General features: G+C 44.1%; 1 protein-coding gene across 8 annotated transcripts in view; it reads left to right on the forward strand.

Moving 5' to 3' along the window:
- The window catches only part of LOC101974187 (solute carrier family 28 member 3), a 117618-nt gene that overhangs the window by 56201 nt on the left and 37908 nt on the right, over nucleotides 1-23509 (forward strand). For 6 of the 8 annotated variants that reach the window (XR_013438023.1, XM_078047397.1, XM_078047401.1 and 3 more), the window contains one exon: nucleotides 17720-17812. The exons of 1 other annotated variant lie outside the window; for it this stretch is intronic. Coding sequence is in view for 5 of the 7 variants with exons in the window: in XM_078047397.1 (XP_077903523.1) it covers nucleotides 17720-17812 (93 nt within the window). In the remaining 2 variants the exon portion in view is untranslated. Of the gene's footprint in view, nucleotides 1-17719; nucleotides 17813-22224; nucleotides 22332-23509 lie in introns of those variants that run through there. One more of the 8 variants, XM_078047404.1, reaches the window with a different exon arrangement.

Genomic DNA, 23509 nt, shown 5'->3' on the forward strand with positions numbered 1-23509 from the left:
CTGTTTGATTTCAGCTCCCAGTCGCGGCAGGCAGGCGGTCTCTAGCCGCCCAGTATCACAGGCCGCGGGCGGGTGATCGGTCACCTGTGGCCGGGTGTTCTCCTACCACCCAGCTATGCGGGCAGTGGGTGAACTGTCGCCGGCGGGCCTGCAATTTCCAGCTGCCCAGTCTTGAGGGCCTTGCCTCTAGCTTCCTGGTTTCTCCTGCTAGCCTTCTGTAGCCGCAGGGCAGGCCGCATGAATCAGTGGGCCTGGATCTCCGGGGTCCCACAGTTGGCAATTGGGATCCCAGGCACTCTGTCCTTTAGATTTTCCTGCTTGCCCCACCCCCAGCTCTAGCCAGACAGGTTTCCTTTTGGCTGCAGATGGGTGGGGGGGTTGCAGGTCAGGTGCCTCTAGTTCCCCCCTAGTCTTTATGCAGGCTCACTCTGATTCTCCCTCCCCCGGCAAGCCTAGGAGAGAGTTTATGCGAGTTCCCGATGTATGGGGGATGGGCTGAGTGCCACACACCTGTTTTGTTGTTGAGATCTGTCGGAGAATGGGTGGATATATCAGCTGCTCAAGATGCTGACTGCTGATTCCCTTGGTGGAGTGTCCGCTGCGGGGGATGGGACTGTACCGCTTCCTTCCCCGTCTAAACTCCCGTACTCAGCCCGGGGGGTCAGTGCGGGCTTGGCTGGTGGGATTCCACCTGGTCGCAGCCGAGCCTCTCCCTGCTTGCTAATTAATGGCTTCCCTGGGGCGCCACGCCTTCTGTAGCCGCAGGGCAGGCCGCAGGAATCAGTGGGCCTGGATCTCCGGGGTCCCACAGTTGGCAATTGGGATCCCAGGCACTCTGTCCTTTGGATTTTCCTGCTTGCCCCACCCCCAGCTCTAGCCAGACAGGTTTCCTTTTGGCTGCAGATGGGTGGGGGGGTTGCAGGTCAGGTGCCTCTAGTTCCCCCCTAGTCTTTATGCAGGCTCACTCTGATTCTCCCTCCCCCGGCAAGCCTAGGAGAGAGTTTATGCGAGTTCCCGATGTATGGGGGATGGGCTGAGTGCCACACACCTGTTTTGTTGTTGAGATCTGTCGGAGAATGGGTGGATATATCAGCTGCTCAAGATGCTGACTGCTGATTCCCTTGGTGGAGTGTCCGCTGCGGGGGATGGGACTGTACCGCTTCCTTCCCCGTCTAAACTCCCGTACTCAGCCCGGGGGGTCAGTGCGGGCTTGGCTGGTGGGATTCCACCTGGTCGCAGCCGAGCCTCTCCCTGCTTGCTAATTAATGGCTTCCCTGGGGCGCCACGCCTTCTGTAGCCGCAGGGCAGGCCGCAGGAATCAGTGGGCCTGGATCTCCGGGGTCCCACAGTTGGCAATTGGGATCCCAGGCACTCTGTCCTTTGGATTTTCCTGCTTGCCCCACCCCCAGCTCTAGCCAGACAGGTTTCCTTTTGGCTGCAGATGGGTGGGGGGGTTGCAGGTCAGGTGCCTCTAGTTCCCCCCTAGTCTTTATGCAGGCTCACTCTGATTCTCCCTCCCCCGGCAAGCCTAGGAGAGAGTTTATGCGAGTTCCCGATGTATGGGGGATGGGCTGAGTGCCACACACCTGTTTTGTTGTTGAGATCTGTCGGAGAATGGGTGGATATATCAGCTGCTCAAGATGCTGACTGCTGATTCCCTTGGTGGAGTGTCCGCTGCGGGGGATGGGACTGTACCGCTTCCTTCCCCGTCTAAACTCCCGTACTCAGCCCGGGGGGTCAGTGCGGGCTTGGCTGGTGGGATTCCACCTGGTCGCAGCCGAGCCTCTCCCTGCTTGCTAATTAATGGCTTCCCTGGGGCGCCACGCCTTCTGTAGCCGCAGGGCAGGCCGCAGGAATCAGTGGGCCTGGATCTCCGGGGTCCCACAGTTGGCAATTGGGATCCCAGGCACTCTGTTCTTTGGATTTTCCTGCTTGCCCCACCCCCAGCTCTAGCCAGACAGGTTTCCTTTTGGCTGCAGATGGGTAGGGGGGGTTGCAGGTCAGGTGCCTCTAGTTCCCCCCTAGTCTTTATGCAGGCTCACTCTGATTCTCCCTCCCCCGGCAAGCCTAGGAGAGAGTTTATGCGAGTTCCCGATGTATGGGGGATGGGCTGAGTGCCACACACCTGTTTTGTTGTTGAGATCTGTCGGAGAATGGGTGGATATATCAGCTGCTCAAGATGCTGACTGCTGATTCCCTTGGTGGAGTGTCCGCTGCGGGGGATGGGACTGTACCGCTTCCTTCCCCGTCTAAACTCCCGTACTCAGCCCGGGGGGTCAGTGCGGGCTTGGCTGGTGGGATTCCACCTGGTCGCAGCCGAGCCTCTCCCTGCTTGCTAATTAATGGCTTCCCTGGGGCGCCACGCCTTCTGTAGCCGCAGGGCAGGCCGCAGGAATCAGTGGGCCTGGATCTCCGGGGTCCCACAGTTGGCAATTGGGATCCCAGGCACTCTGTCCTTTGGATTTTCCTGCTTGCCCCACCCCCAGCTCTAGCCAGACAGGTTTCCTTTTGGCTGCAGATGGGTGGGGGGGTTGCAGGTCAGGTGCCTCTAGTTCCCCCCTAGTCTTTATGCAGGCTCACTCTGATTCTCCCTCCCCCGGCAAGCCTAGGAGAGAGTTTATGCGAGTTCCCGATGTATGGGGGATGGGCTGAGTGCCACACACCTGTTTTGTTGTTGAGATCTGTCGGAGAATGGGTGGATATATCAGCTGCTCAAGATGCTGACTGCTGATTCCCTTGGTGGAGTGTCCGCTGCGGGGGATGGGACTGTACCGCTTCCTTCCCCGTCTAAACTCCCGTACTCAGCCCGGGGGGTCAGTGCGGGCTTGGCTGGTGGGATTCCACCTGGTCGCAGCCGAGCCTCTCCCTGCTTGCTAATTAATGGCTTCCCTGGGGCGCCACGCCTTCTGTAGCCGCAGGGCAGGCCGCAGGAATCAGTGGGCCTGGATCTCCGGGGTCCCACAGTTGGCAATTGGGATCCCAGGCACTCTGTCCTTTGGATTTTCCTGCTTGCCCCACCCCCAGCTCTAGCCAGACAGGTTTCCTTTTGGCTGCAGATGGGTGGGGGGGTTGCAGGTCAGGTGCCTCTAGTTCCCCCCTAGTCTTTATGCAGGCTCACTCTGATTCTCCCTCCCCCGGCAAGCCTAGGAGAGAGTTTATGCGAGTTCCCGATGTATGGGGGATGGGCTGAGTGCCACACACCTGTTTTGTTGTTGAGATCTGTCGGAGAATGGGTGGATATATCAGCTGCTCAAGATGCTGACTGCTGATTCCCTTGGTGGAGTGTCCGCTGCGGGGGATGGGACTGTACCGCTTCCTTCCCCGTCTAAACTCCCGTACTCAGCCCGGGGGGTCAGTGCGGGCTTGGCTGGTGGGATTCCACCTGGTCGCAGCCGAGCCTCTCCCTGCTTGCTAATTAATGGCTTCCCTGGGGCGCCACGCCTTCTGTAGCCGCAGGGCAGGCCGCAGGAATCAGTGGGCCTGGATCTCCGGGGTCCCACAGTTGGCAATTGGGATCCCAGGCACTCTGTCCTTTGGATTTTCCTGCTTGCCCCACCCCCAGCTCTAGCCAGACAGGTTTCCTTTTGGCTGCAGATGGGTGGGGGGGTTGCAGGTCAGGTGCCTCTAGTTCCCCCCTAGTCTTTATGCAGGCTCACTCTGATTCTCCCTCCCCCGGCAAGCCTAGGAGAGAGTTTATGCGAGTTCCCGATGTATGGGGGATGGGCTGAGTGCCACACACCTGTTTTGTTGTTGAGATCTGTCGGAGAATGGGTGGATATATCAGCTGCTCAAGATGCTGACTGCTGATTCCCTTGGTGGAGTGTCCGCTGCGGGGGATGGGACTGTACCGCTTCCTTCCCCGTCTAAACTCCCGTACTCAGCCCGGGGGGTCAGTGCGGGCTTGGCTGGTGGGATTCCACCTGGTCGCAGCCGAGCCTCTCCCTGCTTGCTAATTGGTTGGTTGGTTTGTAATGGGATTAAATGAGCAGGTGTTTTACTACTGAGTGACATCCTCAGTTCTTTTCATTTTTTAATTTTGAGTCAGGGTCTTACTAAGTTCCTGAGGGTCCCACTCACTAAGTTGCCCAGGCTGGCCTTGAACTTTCAATCCTCCTGCCTCAGCCTCTCAAGTCTCTGGGATTACAAGCCTGTGCCACTATGTTCTTTGTTACCAGGGACTGAATCCAGGAGCACTCAATCATTGAGCAACATTCCCAGCCTTTTTTCATTTTTTATTAGTGACAGGGTCTCACTAAGTTGCTTAAGGCCTCAATAAATTGCTGAGGCTAGCTTTGAACTTGCAATCCTCCAGCCTCAGCCTCCTAAATTGCTGTGATTTAGGTGTGTGCCACCACACCCAGCCATCCCTGGATAGTTTTTAATTTCTTCCACCAGTAAATTTATTGGACAATAATATGGGCATACCCAGAAATGAAACAACATCTCCAATTGTATATAAGTAATGGGAGAAAGGGTTATTAAGATGGGAAAAGGCTATGTAATGGGGGATAGGGCTCATATCCTCCCAAATGCGTCTACTTATGCTTGGTTCATAACTGAGAGATGTGTCAGGAAGGGGATGGGCATTCCAGAAAGCCAAAAGGAGATAGACCTCCTTGCTTAAAATTAATGTGAGAGAACAAGAAGGGCCCTTACACACATACAAGTCGTAAAATGAATTCATATCTGTTGCAAATATAATAATTTACATCTATGACACTGAAATTGAGGTAGCTGTTATAACTTGCCACTGTACCTTGCTGGGATTGTTTTTAATTTGTTAACAAAGATATATATATTACTCTATCACAAATTCATTCTAATAGCTCTCTGTATAACTGGTCTCCTTTAAATCTTGCACATTTGATTTTATGTATTTTAAAACAATGCTGAAAGAGATCACCAGGTCCACCAACTGTGGTTTGGGGATATTGCCCTGCAGTTGCCAGGGATCTTGGGAACAGCATGTCTGTGTGCTGGGCTGTGTTAGGGCCTGCTAAAATTCAGAGCTCTCTTTCTAAAAAAGATAGAGATATTTATTGGGAAGAACCTGCCATAACGTATTGGCCACAATATATTCTCAGTTAAGATTATAAACTTCAATTGGTGCCAATTTGATGATATTGTTGTTATTTGGGTGTTTTTTTAATCATTTGTTTATTTGGTCTATCATAGCCTGAAGCATTTGTAGAACCTGTATACCTTCCCACCTGTATTTCCTTTGTTATTTTATGCCAGGCTTCTTAACTGTGAGATCATACCTTGATAACTACTTCTTTATTGGACGTGCATTCCTTTGAGTGTTCACAATTCGGCCTTGGTAGGTGGCATGCGTGCGGCCCAGGTTTGATCCTCAGCACCACATACAAACAAAGATGATGTGTCCGCCGAAAACTAAAAAATAAATATTAAAAAATTCTCTCTCCCTCTCTCACTTAAAAAAAAAAATGCTGGCCACCAGGAAGCAGAGAGCTCAAATATTATGAAAAAAAAAAAGATAATGATCATGCATTTTTTTCCTGAGTCAATGAGTCATTTTCATCCTATGGTTGTATATTTGTTGTTCCAATTGATTCAGTCAAACCCACTGATTGATTGATTTGCCAGAAATGTTTGTTTGTTCTTATTTTATTGTGCTTTCTAAAAACCTTCTCAATGTGAGGTTTTCATGATGGTTTTCCTGGATTGTTGGTTGGTTTCTTCTGAAGACATATTTATTTTATTTTGTTTTGTTTTAATGTTTCCTTTTTGTTTGTTTTAATGTTTCCCTTTTTAAATAACTAGTTTAAGATTATAATTCAAAATCATTACCTTTTCCACCTTCCATTATTTTCTTTCCTGTCCTCTGCCACTTGATTTTAGTTGAATATGTTTTTAATGTTTACCTTTCTGTTTTGTACTATAATCTCTTTCAGCTCCCAGAAGCAAAAAGGTAGGACTGGGGACATGGCTCGGTCAGTAGAGTGCTTTCCTCACATGCCCTGGGTTCAATCCCCAGCATGACCCCCCCAAAAAAAAACCTAAAAAGAAAGAAAGTAAAAAGTAAAGAAATTGACCTACTCGCCCTGTTTTCTACCTCTGCTTTCCTTCCCTTTTAAGATAGCATTCCGAGGATCTTTTCTCCATTGCCAGAGGGTATAATACTTATAATTTATTCTAGAGTTCCAATAGCTGGAGTTGTTTTAGATTCTAATTTATTAAATAGACTTAAAATATGTTATTATGCTGAGTGCAGGTGCAAGTGGTGCATGCTTATAATCCCACCAAGATAGCAACTTTGAGGCCAAACTTGACAACTTAGTAAGACCCTGTCTCAAAATTTTAAAAGGTTTTTAAAGGGCTGGAGATGTTCCTCAGTGGTAGAGTGCCCCTGGGTTCAGTTCCCAGTACTAGAAAGAAAAAAGAAATAGTACCATCATTACTCTTTTTAACAGATTTTCTCCCATCTTCTGTGTGTGTGTGTGTGTGGGGGGGTTACTGAGGATTGAACCCAGGGCCGGGCACATGCTTGATGAGCACTCTACCACTGAGCCACATCCCCAGCTCCATCCATTTCTGTATGGCTTCTTCCTCTAGCAGTGTTATCACAAAAGCCCATGGAAACAATATGAGTGCTTGCATATTAAAACGGGGAGGGCAGGGGGGTTTCGGGGGGGGGGATAGTTAAATCTGATCATAAACCTTCCTTTAATTCTTCTTTGGGTTCAGAACTCTGCCTCTTCTCCCTTCTCCTGACATCCCTTACTTGGGGTTTTCTCTGCCTCTACCTCTCAAAGATCACAAGGAGACAGAATGTGAGCTGAGTTATGAAGCCATAGGCATTGCTAGCATTAATGACACTCACAGGAAAACAACAGCCTGACTCCCTGTACTCTGGTCAAACTGTCCAGAGAAGAGGTGTCTCCAGAGACAGGTCCAAGGTCTTCCCAGAAAGAAGGGGGAACACCATACAGGACCAGCAGGGTCCTTGATTTATGTGATGGAAAAGAACTTCAGCACACAACAGAGACAGAAAAGGAAACTTGGTGAGAGGCGGTGTTGGAAGGTCCAAGAAAGCTCATAGTGGTCTGGTCATTCTCAGGATCCTTAAGTTTTCATGGTCTTTATCTAATCAATAGATAATGCTGGAAAGTCCCCTAAATCACAAGCTTCTTAAAATGTTGTATCTCTCTTTGCTTAATCTGTTCATTGGGGGAATAATTAATAGTGTGCAGGTTAACTTACAGCTTTCCCAGGAATCTGAGAGTAACAGGCCTGGGAGACTGGTTTAGGGACTGACAGGTCTGGAGAAATAGCTGGACCTTCTGAATTGTATTTCCTGTTCTTCCTGTATGTCTCCTCTCTGCTTATTTCTTATTTATTTTGCCCTACCTCAAAACCACCCAGGGCAGTCAGAGGTGACAAAACTGTGCAAGGAATGTGTGTCAGTAAGCCCGAGGCTGGCTGTGTGAGCCTCCCACTAGAAGTGCTGCTTCCTCCCCAGCCTCTAACCTACACCAACAGGCCAGAGGAACAGAAATGTTTCAAGGAGGAACAGTCTAGTGCCTATTAACTTCCATTAAAGGATTTATAAAAACCCAAGACTTGAGTCAGAAGGTTACATGAGCCGAGAGAGCAAGAGCAATAGGATCAGAGGCCTCCAGAGTACTATCCTTGAAAAGGCAGTCATTCTTAGGCAAAGCTCGGTACTTAGAGAAACAGCCTTAAAACTTTTGACATTTGTGGATTGTAAAATGGGGAGGGGATGATCCCAAATAATTTGAAGAGATCAGATTCACCAAACAGATCTTGACTTTTATAAACTTTTTTTTTTTTTTTTTTTTGGTACCGGAAATTGAACCCAGGGGCACTCAATCACACTGAGCCACATTCCCAGCCCTGTTTGTATTTTATTTAGAGACAGGGTCTCACTGAGTTGTTTAGCACCTCACTTTTCCTGAGGCTGACTTTGAACTCTTGATCTTCTTGCTTCAGCTTCCCAAGCTGCTGGGATTACAGGCATGCACCTCTACACCCAGATTTAAATTTTAATGGTAGAAGACAATATGACTATAAATGCTCCAAAGCAAAAAAGTAAGAAGCCAACTAAATCATAAATTTAATTCAAAAGTTCATGAGCACTGACTACGCAGCATTGAACAAGCTGCACAGCCCAGTAGGTAGGCAGCGTTGCCGTTCCCACACAATGGGGCATGCAGCCTCAAGAAAGTGAGCTGAGTTGAATCCAGGTACGACCACAGAACCCAAGGTCTGAATCACAACATGACACTGATTAATACAGATCATTTAATAAACATTCAAAGAAACAGCAGTCCCAAGGCTTATGTAAGGTCCACTTGCTACAAACTTACTTGTATTTGCATTTTGGAATTTTAAGTTTACCATTTGAGGCAGTTGCTCTATTCTGGTCCTATTCCGTGTTTAGAAAAATAATTACAGGAAGGTTAGATCATTTGCAGAAGCTCAGTAAAACAACAAAAATTGGGTGTGTATTTCTGATACTTTCATTTGGATACTTAGAGTTTGAACATCAGGGAACATTCTTGGAGAAGCAGGGAAAGGAAATTTGTCTTGGTCTGTGTTCTGTTGCTAATATCACAATACCATATCCTAGGTAAGTTATAAAGAAAAGAGGTTTATTGAGGCTCTCAGTTCTTGTCCAAGGTCAAGGGGCTGCACATGGCCTTCTTATTGGCAGTTCTGAGGCAGTGCAGGGCACCACATGATGAGAGACAAGGAGCTCAGGAGAGGTCTAATCAAACTGGCTTTTATGTCGACTCATTCCCAAAATAACTCATTAATTCATTAATCCCATTAACTCATTATTAAACCCTGAATTCAGAGACCTAGTCACCTCTTAATGATGTACCTAGTCCCATCTCTCATAAGGGAAATCTCATAATGTGAGTTAAATTTCAATGAGAGTTTTGGAGGAGACAACTCATAACATATTCTATTTGGTCTGTACTCAACTGTAGGCATTGTTTTAACCACTACTCAAAAGCTCAACAAGCTCTAGGAATATCTTTCTGTTCATTCAAAAACAGTTATCAGAACCTCTGTGCCTAGCACTGGGTTGCATAGACATATAGTATTCAGCAGAGAACAGGGGGCAGAGTATCCAGCTTTTCAACTTACAGTCCAGATTTCTTCACACCAAGAATGGAAACTAAAAAGTTAGAAAACTACCCCCTAGGGTGGGGAGAACATGCTCTCTGGATAACATAGCCTAGATTAATTTATATATATATATCTCCTGACTTTCATTTCTGTAAACTGTAACTGCTTCTGTAAAACCAGTGGATAAACCATCTAAATGATTCTCCTCCATGTGATCAAACTGCATGGATTTCATTATCTGTTTTTCATTGTTTGCTTATTTCTTATGCAGTTGAGCAATCAGCCACCTGTGATCCAGACAGATTCTCTGACATAGCTGCCAGTAACAAAAGTCCCATTTTTGTTTCAGGCATTGGGACCTTAATATTCATAGTCTTTAAGGAGTGATTGCTTCTCAGAATATACTATATTGACTGCTTCTAGAATTGTTTTAAAAGTTTAAGAGAAGTCTGAAATTGGTAAATAGTAGATATTAATCAAAAGAAAATAAAATAATCAGCTTTGATCAAGAATCTAAATCTGATCTGACAGTATAAAGCCTTCCAGTCAAGTTAGATTATCGAACACATCATAGAACTCACTCAGGTTCCAGAATCATTTAAAAATCTTCAAAACAACTCCTTGGGGGTCCTCACCAGCATCACATTTGACTCTGGGACCATTTACTTGTTCATAAACCTAAGTGACTGACATCCTAAGAAAGGGCAGGATGGTCTCCTAGCTGGTTGAGGTTTTCATTTCTTGCCTCAGATCTGGGAGCCCAAATGCACCTCCTTAGCATGACCACTCATACAGTCAGAGCTACCTGATTAGAGCAAATCCTGGAAAGAAGAAAAGGTCCCCTGGCATAGTGACATGGAGTCCTGGCCACAAGAACTGAAAAATGGAAGCCATGTCCTGCAATCCGAGCACAGTGGGAGGGAAAGAACAGAGAATGACAAGCCATTGATATTTGAAGTGTGTAGTGTGGGGAAGGCTGCTATTCTGGTTTGAGAAATGATCACCAGAGCCGGAACACAGCTTAGAAAGGCTGTAATTTCTGGTACGTTGAACACTTCTATTATTTCTACTCTTGTATTATCGATTGATGGGTTTTAGCGGTACTGGGGATTAAACCCTGGGGTGCTCTACCAAGCCCAGCTCTAGTCTTGCATTTTAGCATCTCGAATTCAAATTAAGTTTTCTGAATTTAAAGAGAACCAAAAGGAATTGAATCCACATGTATACTTCTATGTCTTTCCATATTTGTAAAGCCCAAAGGGTCAGTCTTTAACAGGCACCATATGGATTGGGGATAGACAGTCTGGGCTCACATCCTACCTCAGCTATTTCTGACTGTACAACCCAAGTCAAATGATTTACCTATCTTTGACTTCAGTTTCTTCATTTGTAAAAGTGAAGATCACAGAATCTGCCTCACAGACCCCTTGTGAGGATCAAATGCAGAGGGCTGAATGCAGTGTCATCATCTAGTACATAAATACTATATCATTCAGGCAAAGTAAAAGCAAAAGCCAGAAGTAACTGGGGAGAACTTAGTTTCATCTCAGGAGGTAGGTAAGGCAGAGCTGGAATGAGCATGCTCCTTAAGGTTTTCAGAGACCGTGTTCCTCCAACTCATCACTCTGACATCTCTGGGATGGGACCTGTAGCCATGGCCTGCATGGAACCATTCACACATCAGGCAGCAAGATGGAGAAAAATACAAAAGGGATCAGAAGCACCTGCCAGCCATTCCTTAGGGAAAATTCCCTGAGTTTCCCCACTAGGGTTACCGTTTTTATCAACCTAGTTTCAAGGAGAGCTTGGTATCCGTGTATCAGCTAAAATTCTTTGGAAGGGGATACCACTGCTGGGGTTGTGGTGGGGATTAATTTTAGCAGTTTCTTGTTTTCTATGAGTTATGATATTATTTTGAAACTCAATGAAAAGAAGAACTTAGTATAAAAGGTAACTGTCGCCAGACACAGGGTTACATGCCTGTAATCCCAGCAGTTCAGGAGACTGAGGCAGAAGGATCAAAAGTTCAAGACCAGCCTCAGCAACTTAGCAAGACCCTATCTTCAAATAAAAAACAAAAATGGCTTGGGTTATAGCTCAGTGGTAAATCTCCAGTACCAAAAATAAAGTTTTAGACTCCTGTCCACCTGCCTATAATAACCACCATGAACGTGTAGTCATTCTAGAAGCACAAAAAGAACAAGATCAAAGAGAAACAAATCCCAGACACAATGTCTTCCTGGCTTCAAGGATCTGCCCTTAAAAGGGAACCTAATCCAGGACCATCCCCTTTAGCACACCTAGAAACTAAAACTAGAGAAATTAAACAGGGCATGTTGTACACTGCCTAGAGTCGTACAACTCCTGTGACTTTCTCACCCACTCAGTAGAGTGATAGGTTTTTCCCGGAGAAGTCATGGCTGTAGGTGTTGGGGACACAAAGGTACCTAGGTAATCTGAATTGCTAAATAAATGGAAAGAAACAAAGGACTAAGAAGTCATCATAAGCCCTCTATTATGGCCCCAGGCTCTGATTTGAAGAAAAAGAAATCTGTATCTAATTGGTCACTTTCCAATCTCCAATCAACACCCACAATAACCCCCCTATTTCTGTTGTAAATGCTCAAGTGGGAGACATTGTTCCTCTTGAAAATTCAAAAAGGCCAAGACCTGTACTCTGCTGGGAGTAGAAATAATCCCACTACAAAATGAAAAATTCATCCAGAGATACTCCTTTCACTATAAATAGGAACACTCACTCTGTCCTCTTAAAACACAACCCCATACCCCTTCCACCTTCTTTAACCTAAGGGGAAAGATCCACATTCCACAAATGGAGTTCCAGATAGTGCCACCAGGTGGCAGTAATAATCAGCATCAAGAAACTGAAGCACCTAAGGGAGCCAGAAAATGTCGGGATTCTGGAAGGGACTAAGAACACCAAATAGAAAGCAGTGTCCCATGTCCTAGGAGTAAAGAGCTGAGGCTTGGGAAGATGTAACCTACAGAGTGTCACACATGTAATTAGGGACCCTAAGTACTATCCCTTAGTGACCTGCATCGTTTTTCCAGCAACTCAGGCCACTTGATATTCCAGAAAATTTAAGTATTCATAACGTGTGATGGTTTGGACTTCGAATGTCCCTGAAAAGTTCATATGTTGAAGGCTTGGCCCACAGTACATCAATTTCCAAAGGTGAAGCTTTTAGGAAACAGTTGGATCATCACAGCTATAACCTCATCAGTGGATTACTTTGATGGATTAATAATTTGAATGGACTACTGGCTGGGACCTGTAGGCAGGTGGGGCATGGCTAGAGGAAGCAGGTCACCAGGAGTGCACCCTTGGGGATATACTTTGTCCCTGGCCCCTTTCTCCCTGACTTTCTCTGCTTTTTGGCTGCCATGGGTGGACAGCTTTCTTCTGCCACTCCTTTCCATCATGTTCTGCTTCACCTCAGGCTCAAAACAACCATCCATAGACTGAAGTCTCTGAAACCATAGCCAAAATAAATCTTTCCTCTTTCACGTTGTTTAGGTCAGATGTTTTGGTGACAATGACAAAAAGCTGACTAAAGTAGGAGAGTAGGAAAATGAGGCCCTCAGTACCTATAAGTCAACTCTGGCACTTAGCAACATTTTGTTGCCTTCCCATACTAAATATATTTATTTTTCTTTCTCTGTGTTTTATAGCAGGCAACCAAAAGTATTGCACTGCTCTAGAAGCAGGACATTGAAACCATCATAGTCCATTAATTCAACAAAATTTTGTTAGTGTCTGCTATATATCAGTGTTAGGGTACAGATAGATGAGATGGAGAGAACACATGACTAAGAGAATAATTCCATAAAATGGGCCCCCTGTGCTGACCCCAACATCCTTTCTTTTCTAAGAAGCAATTTACCTGCAGCCCTGACTGGCCTAAGTGGACAGGATATGTCACATTCCTTAGCAAACTACCTGTTATCTGCAGGAGAAATGTTATCTGAAAGATAAATGTCAATGGGAGAAACCCAGGAGACTTTTGTAATCAGATCCCGAAACTCTGGAGATAAGAATAGTTACTCCTCACTACAAAATCTGTAAGAACTGGTCAGCATGGGCCAAGGTGACCTAGAGTTGCCATGGCAGTGGGGACTTGAAAGTCTGATGTCACCCTGCTGTTGGTCAAAAGTCAAGAGGTGGACCCAGGCTGAACTCTTTGGAAACTTCTCAAGGATCTCTAATAAAACTGGAGTGCAGGAGAGGTACATTGTCCCTCTCCTCTCTGAAGACCCACTCCCTCCCTTGTCCCCTTTCCCTTTTTCTGTCCCTACAACAAGCTCATTCTGTCACTCTGAGCAACATGCCTGAAATCGTTCTGACTTTAGTGTAAGAATAGGGGTTTGAAGAGGGGCTCTTTGGTGCCTTAGTTTCTCAGAAGGCCCCAGCTCCATAACACCTGGTGTTTCCACCGGGTTCTCACCAGTTTCCGTCAGTTACCATTGGTTATTGGTTATCTTCAGTTACCTCAATTCTTTTCTGGTTGCTTTCTCCATTCAGCCTTATCTGAAACTCTGTTCTCAACCTCTGATTCTTGGTACTCTGTTCGCTCTTCCCTTTTGCCATTGTCCATGGATTTTATTCTGCAAATTTGCAAGACAAGAACCCAGAAGGAAACTGGTGAGGCTGTAGCCTGCAGGGTATGGATCTATGAAAGGGGGAGTAATATGGATGCGAGAGCTCTCATTTGTCTTCTCTGTGCTTTTTTCATTAGTAAACAAATTCTCTCTAAACACCAGCCACTTAAGAAAAGTGACTAGCATGGGTGTCAGACTTCAGATTCAGGTGACAGGCTTGCTGGGTGGGCGGGCCTGGTCCTCCTTCACTCAGTGTTGGGAATGTTGGTTCTGACTTGCTTCAGTTCCTTTTCTGTGGGAGAAAGTTGGTGTGGGGGACAGAGGTAGGCTTGAGATAAATGAAGGCAGCTGATCCCTGGTGCTGTGTGAAGGCCTCATGTCCTGAGTCTGACCCCAATAGCCTTCAGAGGTATCAACCACCATCTGTCTCTGTTCTGACTGACTTGCCCTGATAGTTTACAAAAGGAAAAAATGGTCAAAAGTGTCCTGAATATGAGATTTTTGCCTCCTATGCTCAAAATGTCAGTTTTCCCTACTCTTTAACTCCCTGATGCCCCTCTAAAATGTAAGTCCCATGAGCACGGGTCCAAGTCAGTCTGAGACCAGGATAGGGGAAAAAGTGTCACATTTAAATCCAAGCTGCTGTGGGACATAAATGGTTATTTTATGTGTTCTTAAACTCTGAGGTTCTGCTAGATTTCTCCTTAATGCTAGAGAACAGAAGAAATAGAAGAGGGGATCTGGAAAGGCCAGCTAGACCAGGTTATATGAGGAGGCTTCAAAGGTCTGCATTCTGCCTTGGGACAATGCAGTCATTACGCCAAGCTGTAAGGGTCACCTCTCCAAGAGAGCTTGACAGGTCAGCTCTAAGGAATTCTGACGGACTCAGTAATATCAGGGATGCCCATCTTCCTGTGGCTTTTCCTAGTCTCTTTAGCTGGGCATAAGGAAGGAAAATGGAACAATGCCACATGTTCAAATCTTCTTTACCTTGAGAACTTTTATCTGAATATTTCACAGACTCCTACACTCTTTAAATATCTGGACTGACTCTAATCTGATCCAAAATTGCACTCCATGTTCCACATGCTCCTTTACTAGAGGAATATGACCATGTCATATTTTTTTTAATTTCTGTATTTTTTTGAGGTCATGGTTTTGCTCAAGGTTTTGAGGTGAATTCACATTAGAATCCTGTTCTCCTACATTAATATATTTTGTTAAGCATTTATAAAGTGTGATGGTTTGGATCCGGAATGTCCCTGAAAAGTTCATATGTTGAAGGCTTGGCCCTCAGTGCATCAATGTCCAAAGGTGAGATTTTTAGGAAACATTTGGATAGTCTTGTTTTATCTAACTAGAGAGGTTCTTCTGCACCCTGTTTTTCCCACTGTCATTATTCAGAGTTCAATTACTCAAGAGAAAGCTCAAAATCATGGTTTTCTCTATATAAAAATGTATTTTTATGTATATAAAAACCTATGTATTGTATGTGTGTCTATATATGTGTCTTTGCCTATATATCTTTTACATGGTACCAAAATTGACATATAGATTAATGAGCACATGGAAAATAAATTTTATTTAAAAAAAGAAAAGAAAATGGGTCCAAATGCCTTTTGGTTCACATGAGTTAAAATCTTAAAAAAAAAAAAAAAAAAAAAAGAAGGAGAAGAAGAAGTTCAAGCCTCAAAGAGAATATTTGGAAATCAATCTAACAAAAGACATACAAAATCTAACAAAAGACACACAAAATCAATCTAACAAAAGACATACAAACGTACATTGGAGAAAAGTAGCCTCTCCAACAAATGCTGCTGGGGAAACTGGAAAAATGAAATTAGATCCCCATCTCTCAACCTGCACAAAACTTAACTCAAAGTGGATCAAGAACCTAGGCATTTAGCCAGAGACCCTGTACCTACTAGAAGAAAAAGTAGACCCAAATATCCATCCATGTTGGCTTAGGAAATGAATTTCTCAAAAAGAGTTCTAAAGCACAATAAGTAAAATCAGGAATCAATTAATGGGATGGTATCAAACTAAAAAGCTTTTTCACAACAAAGGAAACAATCAAGAATGTGAAGAGAGAGCCTATAGAAGGGAGAAAATCTTTGCCCCCTGAACCTCAGATAGAGCATTAGTCTCCAGGATATATAAAGAACTCAAAAAACTTAACACCAAAAAACCAATAAGTCAAATAATAAATGGGCAAAGGAACTGAACAGGTATTTCACTGAAGAAAGACAAATGGTCAATAAATATATGAAAAAAATATTCAAATCTCTAGCAAATAGAGAAATGCAAGTAAACTACACTGAGATATCATCTCACTCCAGTTAGAATGGCAATTATCAAGAATACATGTAACAATAAATGTTGGTGAGGATGTGGGAGGAAAAGACACACTCATACATTGCTGGTGGGACTGCTAACTAGTGCAACCCCTCTGGAAAGCAGTATGGAGATTCCTAAGAAAATTTAGAATGGAACCACAATTTGACTCTGTTATCCCACTTCTCAGCATATGCCCAAAGGATTTAAAATTAGTAAATGATAGTAATATAGCCACATCAATGTTTATAGCAGCTCAATTCACAATAGCTAAGCTATGGAACAAACCTAGGTGCCCTTCAACAGATGAATAAATTAAGCAAATGTGGTACATATACATAATGGAATGTTGGTCAGCCATAAAGAAGAATGAAATTATGGCATTTGATAGTAAGTGGATGGAAATGGAGACTATCCTGCTAAGTGAAATAAGCCAGTCCCCAAAACTCAAAGGCTGAAGTTCTCTCTGACATGGGAATGCTAACTCACAATAAGCAGCAGGGGAAGGGAAGAATAGAAGTTAACTGGATTAGACAAAGTGGAATAAGGGGGCGGGGGTATGAAAATAAGAAAGACAGTGGAATGAATTGGACATAACTTTCCTATGTTCTTGTATGAATACATGACCAGTGTAACTCCACATCATGTACAACCACAAACATGGAAAGTTATACTCTATATATATAGGATATGTCAAAATACATTCTACTGTCATGTATAATTTAAAAAGTAGTTTTATAAAATGTTCAATTCAACCCATAAATTTCTCTAGATGGTCAGGCAATCAATACAGTGTTGGTTTCTATAAAATGTTCAGGATGTAATATCCATTGTTTCTAGGATTTTTCCTCAGCAGAAAAGATGGCTTCTACTATTAACTCCACTTGTCTGATATCTTGGTTTTCATGGGTAGCCCAAAGTTAACAGTTAAAAGTGAGTAAATTAGGTTTAACATAAACAGGTTAATCTTCATAAATGTGTTAGAGGAGACTTCTGATTTATTTGCAAATTTAAAGTGCTAAAATATCAGCTGCTAAAAATAAATTCAAGTATTCTTCTTGAATTCCAAAAGTAATATATATTGGTTTATTAAAGGTGTTTTTATAAATGGATACATGAAAAAAGAGTAAGATTGCCTTTTTTCTGCGTCTCCACTAAAGGCAAAGTTACCAAAAATTAAAATTCTAACAATTCCCAGCCATTACTTTAAACCACACAAAACATTAGCATCCCATAAATCCAACATCTAAGAATAAAATTATTTGGCCTGTGGTTTACCACATCTTATTTCCATTTGTAAGTCCAAAACCTATGTAATGTGAGTGGTAGAGAGTGGAAACCTGCCCCCCCCAAGCTGGTCCAGCTCTGCTCATTAGGACTTTATCTGTCCTAAATGAGAGCACTTGTCCTTCTTCCTTTTCTTCAACCTGGAACACACAGATCTTTCCTATCAGAACAAAACAAAACAAAAATCACCTGTGTTTTTGAGCCTGATTCAGGTGCAATTTCTTAAATCAGATGCTTCATCTGAACACCAAATCTTTCCACATCTCATCCTTCAGAATTCTTCTAGGTGTCATTTATGGAACAATATTTGTGTTGGAGCTCTGACATTTTATTTTTGAACTCTGTACCTTTTTCTTAGAATGAAGAACTTCTTGAAAACCAGGACATATCCGGAAACAGCTCAATTAGGAGTCGAGTTGTACAAAGCCGGGAACAAGGAAACACCAAACAGGTAGAGCTGGACAGTGGTTGAGGGACTCATCACCATGGTAACAGAGCTGGGGATGCAGCTTAGTGGTAGAATGCTTGCCTAGCATACTTGAGATCCTGGGTTCTATCCACAGCAATAAAATTTAGAGAACAAATCCAAGGAAAAAGTCAATGACTGACATCTTGGAACTTAGACTGTCTTTATGGCAAAAAAAAAAAAGTCACATTCATGTGTTGAAAGAAAAGTGACCACAACACTCAGAGCAACCAAAAGATCTTTATTGCAGCAGTGCAACAAAGAGAAAAGAAAGAAGGAAAGAAGGGGAGAGAGAGAGAGAGAGAGAGAGAGAGAGAGAGAGAGAGAGAGAGAGAGAGAGAAGAGAAGAGAAGAGGAGAGGAGAGGAGAGGAGAGGAGAGGAGAGGAGAGGAGAGGAGAGATGAAGAGGGAGAGAGCAAAAGCAAGAGAGAGAGAGCACACGCAAGAAAGACAAAGAGAGCAAGAGAGAGAGCAAGAGAGAGGGGGGCCTGGCAGGAGAGAGTTTTTATAGCCCAAATCTAATGGGGCTCTGGGTCTGCAAGCTGCCTTGTTGGCCCAAGGGGGGGTTAAGTGTTCAGCCTTGAGCAGGATTGAATGTTCAGAGTTGAGGCAAACAGGTGATAAAGGACCAGATAGAGGGAGATTTGAGTGCATGAGCTATCTTGCAGCCAACATCTGTTCAGCCTGCCCTGCAGACAACACAGTTCAGCTTGTTCTGCACCCAACATTCCTCCCTTTTTGCTTTTCTAAGTGACACAAGGGATGGCATAAAGTCCTCTGGCTACTTCCTGCTTAATGGTGGGTGGCGTTAGACCTAGAAGGGGAAGTGGAGGAATGTTCGGGGGACAGGTCTGAGAACACCGGGGCAGTCAGAAATAACACTCAGTGGCTACAGACAACTACTGTGGTAGGGGTAAAGTCCATAAAAGTTCCTTTAAGCCACAAGTCCTTGATGGCATCAAACTAGTCCTGGATGGAGGAGATTCTTGGTAACAGCCACTAGTTCTGTAGCAGGGACTGTAGGAAGTATTGGAGGTGGCTTGGTTGAATCCAGTAATGTTAAGGGTGACAGACCAATTGCAGCCAGTGGAAGGGCAATCGCCTTGACCCATAAACTGAGAGTGGGTGGTGTCATCCTGGTGTCATGTCGCTTGGATGTAGAAGCAGTATTTGTGGTTTGAGATATAAACTTGAGAGAGAATAATGATTAGTAAAAGAAGAGGGCTGGCGAGAAATTTTGAGTTTGGTGGGCGTGGTGGAAGTCCAGGACTGGACATTTGGAACAAGTGCCTTTTTAAGGTGGGAGACGTGGTAGCAGGGGGAGTGGCCCAAAAGCTTGGCCACCATTGGGGTAGTAACTATGACTGTATGGGGTCCCATCCATTGAGGTTCCAACGATTGAGAATGCAGTTCCAGAAGTAAGACTGAGTCACCCAGTTGAAGAGGGTCCAATTCAGTTGGTGGTTGTGCAGGGATTGAGGCAATGAATGGCACAGGAAGGCACTGGTCTGCATCTTCTCTTAGGAGTTTGCATAGAAGTGTGAGATTAGGCAGGTAGGACACAAGGGGAGAAGGAGTGATTGGAAAGCTTTGGTTAATTAAGAAAGGGCGCTCAGAGAGTAGCTCAAAGGGGCTAAGGCCTGAGGGAGCTCTTGGGGCTACCTGAATTCAGGTGAGGGCCAATGGCAGGAGATTGGGCCTGAAGAGCCGGAGTTCAATAGCATGTTTAGTGAGATGATCCTTGAGAATGCCGTTAAGCCTCTCAATCTTACCCAAGGATTGGGGTTGATAGGAGATGTGGAACCTCCAAGTTATGTTGAGACCTTTGGAGACTAGTTGAACAACCTGAGAAGTGAAGGCCAGACTGTTGTCTGACTGGATGGAAGTGGGAAGTTCGAACCTGGGAACGATCTGCTGGATGAGGATGGAGGTGACAGTGTCAGCAATTTCCCTGGATGTAGGGAAGGCTTCTATCCAACCTGAAAAAGTATCAACTAATGTAAGTAGGTAGCAAAGCTTTTTGTGCCTAGGCACATGAGTGAAGTTGATCTACCAGTCTTTGCCTGCTAGTGGCTCCTCATCTGAGGTGTGAGGAGTTTAGGTTTGATTCTTCCTTGTGGGGATACTGTAGAGCAGACAGAGTAAGCAGAGAGGACATGCTAAAGAGTAGTTATCATTCCTAGGAAGTGAAAGAGGGGTTGTGAAAACTGGAAAAAGGGGTTAGAGAAGGTTTTAGATGGGCAGAGTCTCTGGAGCCAGAGGAGTTGGTCATGATTCATAGGTCTCAATCTTGGGCATCAGGGCTGGTAGTCTTAAAGAAGTAGTTGATTGACTGACTTGTTGGTGAATTTGTGTATCTAATCTTGCAGGAACTTATGTAGGCAATTTAATAGACATGGTCCTATTAGGAGAAACATAGAGAGGACTAATAGGGGTCCTGTGAGGGGGAGGAGCCAAGGCCATACTTGACTGAACATTCCCCATGGAGCCTGTTGGCTTAGTTGCTGTCTCCTCTTTTCTAGTTGTTCTTGTCTTTCACTACTCCCAGGAATGACTGTGTTTTGGCTTAACTGTTTGGTAGGTGTTTAAGATCAAGTTGTTCAAAATTGACTTTGTTTCTATCTATTGTTAAGAGTCAGCCAAGTTCCCATAGGGGTCGCTCGTGGGGGAACTTGAGAGCAGCTTCTTAGTTCTGCTAGTGCCATTTGCGCTAGGATGGGTCCAGGTCTTGCTTGACCATGTGGCTTCCCTTGGAAGCATCAGGGATGTCTCCTGTCTCCGATGACCCTCCTATTCACAGCAAGTGCACTGGTTGGCTTTTCATTCTCTAGTGGTCTCAATAATCTCCCTGATCAGGAGGTTATGTGGCCCAGAGTTGCAAAGCTCTTTAGAGAAGTTCCCTGTTCCCTGGATTCAGACTGACTCAGAGGGCCAGAGCCAAATATTGGTTTTCTTGGCCATTTTAATTTAACTTTATGTCTTGATCATAAACATCCAGCAAAGTCAGTTTCACCCTAAATTAAGAGTACTAGGCTTTAACTAAAGTCTGGCCTACTTTGGAGTCATTCTGACATGTAGTAAGATGGGAAGCACAGCCTTATCTCAGGTAAGACTAAGATTTATAAATCTTAGGTAAAGTGTTCTACTATCGAACTAATCTTTGTTTTTAAATATCATTTTATAAAGTTTATATATGTTGTTGCTTGATGTCACATAAATACTAGGTAATACAGTATATTACATTTAAATTGTACCCAGTGTATAGAACTTTATATTAATCTTATTGATAACAAGTCCAGTTATAGAACATTAAATGATATAAATAAATCTCCAATATGTTATTTTTATAAGCCTAAAATAACCATGCAACCTTTTGGAGAACACCAGCTTGATATAATTTTTTAAAGCTTCTATCTTAATGCCATATACCTGGAAAATATGAATGCATTTAATATACAAAGAAGAGTAATAGTACCACAATTATTATTAATGTTTTTATATTAATCAAGTATAGCTTTTAAAGAAATAACATATTGCAAAATAACAGTTGTTGTTTAACCATAGTTGTATACACAAACCTTCTTTAGCACTTACTTAAACCTATATAGCCCACGTACACAGACCTTCTTCATCACTTGCTTAAACCCTCTTATTTACTTAATAGACTCTCTTATCCAGAAACACATTTTCCTTGTATTAAATCCATACTTAGACCCTTCTAATTTCTCTTTCCTATCTGTTAACTCCTTCTTTATTCACACTTTGAAACAATTCTTGTAAATTACTGAATTTAGGCAAATTATTCCATTTTAACAAGAGATATTTTGTTATTTGCAGCACACAATTAATCACATCTGTTGACCATTTCATGAAAACATGAACAATGTTTAAGTATATAGAATTATACTGTTGTAGGGATGGACAAGGAAAGGCACCTAAGATAGCACTAAAGATAGGGAAATAGTTTTATTTGGTTGCAGCCAGATTCATAAGGCACAGCTTCTGTTGTAATCAATTAATCCCCTGAACCCCAAGTTTAGGTTGTTTCAGAATTTTGTACCCAACATGTAAGGGAAGGGGCTCAGAAGTTCACACTCTGCAGAAGTTCACAAAAAGAAGGTTTTTTTTTTTTTTTTTTTGTGTGTGTGTGTGTGTGTTCTGGCAAGTTAACCCTTCCAAGGACACACCTGGGAAGGGAAGAGCTTTTTCTTCCCTTTCTCTCCTCTCCCCCCCCCAGCTGTTATCATGGAGCCCAGTTGGTAACTTCCTTATCTTAGACATGTAGCCTTCTCTGTGAAGCCCCAGCTCAAGACCAGAGGCCTTGTTTACATATTTTGTGAAAAACTAGTAAGGGGGTGTCCAGCTCCTGGAGTGCTGATTTTTCCAGACAGTGGCCAAGTAAAACAGGGCAACAGGAAAATAGGAAGTTTATCTACATTAAACTTTTTTGAAGAGATTCTTTTGCTGAAAGTCCTAACATCAGCCGTGGTGAAGATTTCTGAAGGTCAGTTAAGACTTTTCTGTGGGCCGGGGTAAGGAGGGGAAGACGGGAAGGCAGCTCAGTGGATCTGAGAATGAGGAAGGAGTGATGTAAAAGAATAGGATTTTCCCTAACAAGGAAAACTTGAGCAGTAGAACAGGTAGAGCAGAGGGGAGGATGGGAGTGAATATCCCAAAAAGCCTGTAAGGGACAATTCTTAGTAACCTGTTTTCAGTGATGACAAAGCAACTTTAAAGGCCATTTTCACCGGATCTCTGATAGGGGTCCAAGGGCTCTCCTCAGCTTTTTTGAGCTGTGGGTTAGTTGGTAAGAGGACCTGGTGGGACCTGATGTGGGCGCTGACAGAAGAAGAGAGGAGTGAGTGGGTGGAGGGACTCCTTCAGTACCTGCTACCTCAGGAAAGAGGCAATGGTTTGAGGAAAGGCGGTTGTTTAGGTTTTTGATCTAGTGAGTGGAGAGGAGAAGTCAGGTTGTTCAGGTGGGGGAGACAGTGGAGGGGCTGGGGCAGAAGGTTGAGGGTGAGGACCTATTAGAGCTGGGCGATAGGGTGGAAATTCATCAGTAGGGTCAAAAGTAGTGGATGAGTCCGGAGGAGGAGGAGATTGGGGATCAATGGTTGTGGGTGTTGGTTTGCAAGCTAGAAAAATTTGCAGAGGTCTGCAAGAGGTGCAGAGAGCACAAGCAAGAAGAAAGCTTTGATGTAGCAGCTTTTTACCCATTTTTTCGAATGCTCACAGTAATTGTAGAGATCCCTTAGAATGGAAGAATCCAGGGACCCAAAAGGGGCACCATCTGTTTGGTTGTCTAAGGGATAAGTGGGCCAGGCCTGGGTGATATATTTGATCAGTTTTTCGGGTTTGATGTCAGGTGTCAAGGAGAGGGTTTTGAGGTTATCCAAGAGACATTGTAGGGGAGAGTCCACCGGCAGAGAGGACACATTACCCATGTCGCAAAGTAGTATAAAGAGGAGGGAAGGGGACACAAACATAGGGGACACAAACGCAGTATAAGGGAGAGGGAAGGAGATGCAAAGATAGTGGAAGAGAAAAGGAGGAAACTGGTTTATTGGCAAAAAGGGTGTCCCCGCTAGAGCCAAAAATCAGCAGTGCCTTAGTGGCAGGTTCGAGCTGCAGGGTTTGGTCATCACCGAATCCTGACAGTCGAAGCTCTCGTCCTGGACA

Source organism: Ictidomys tridecemlineatus, chromosome 4 (assembly GCF_052094955.1).
Source record: "Ictidomys tridecemlineatus isolate mIctTri1 chromosome 4, mIctTri1.hap1, whole genome shotgun sequence".
Lineage (NCBI taxonomy): Eukaryota > Metazoa > Chordata > Mammalia > Rodentia > Sciuridae > Ictidomys > Ictidomys tridecemlineatus.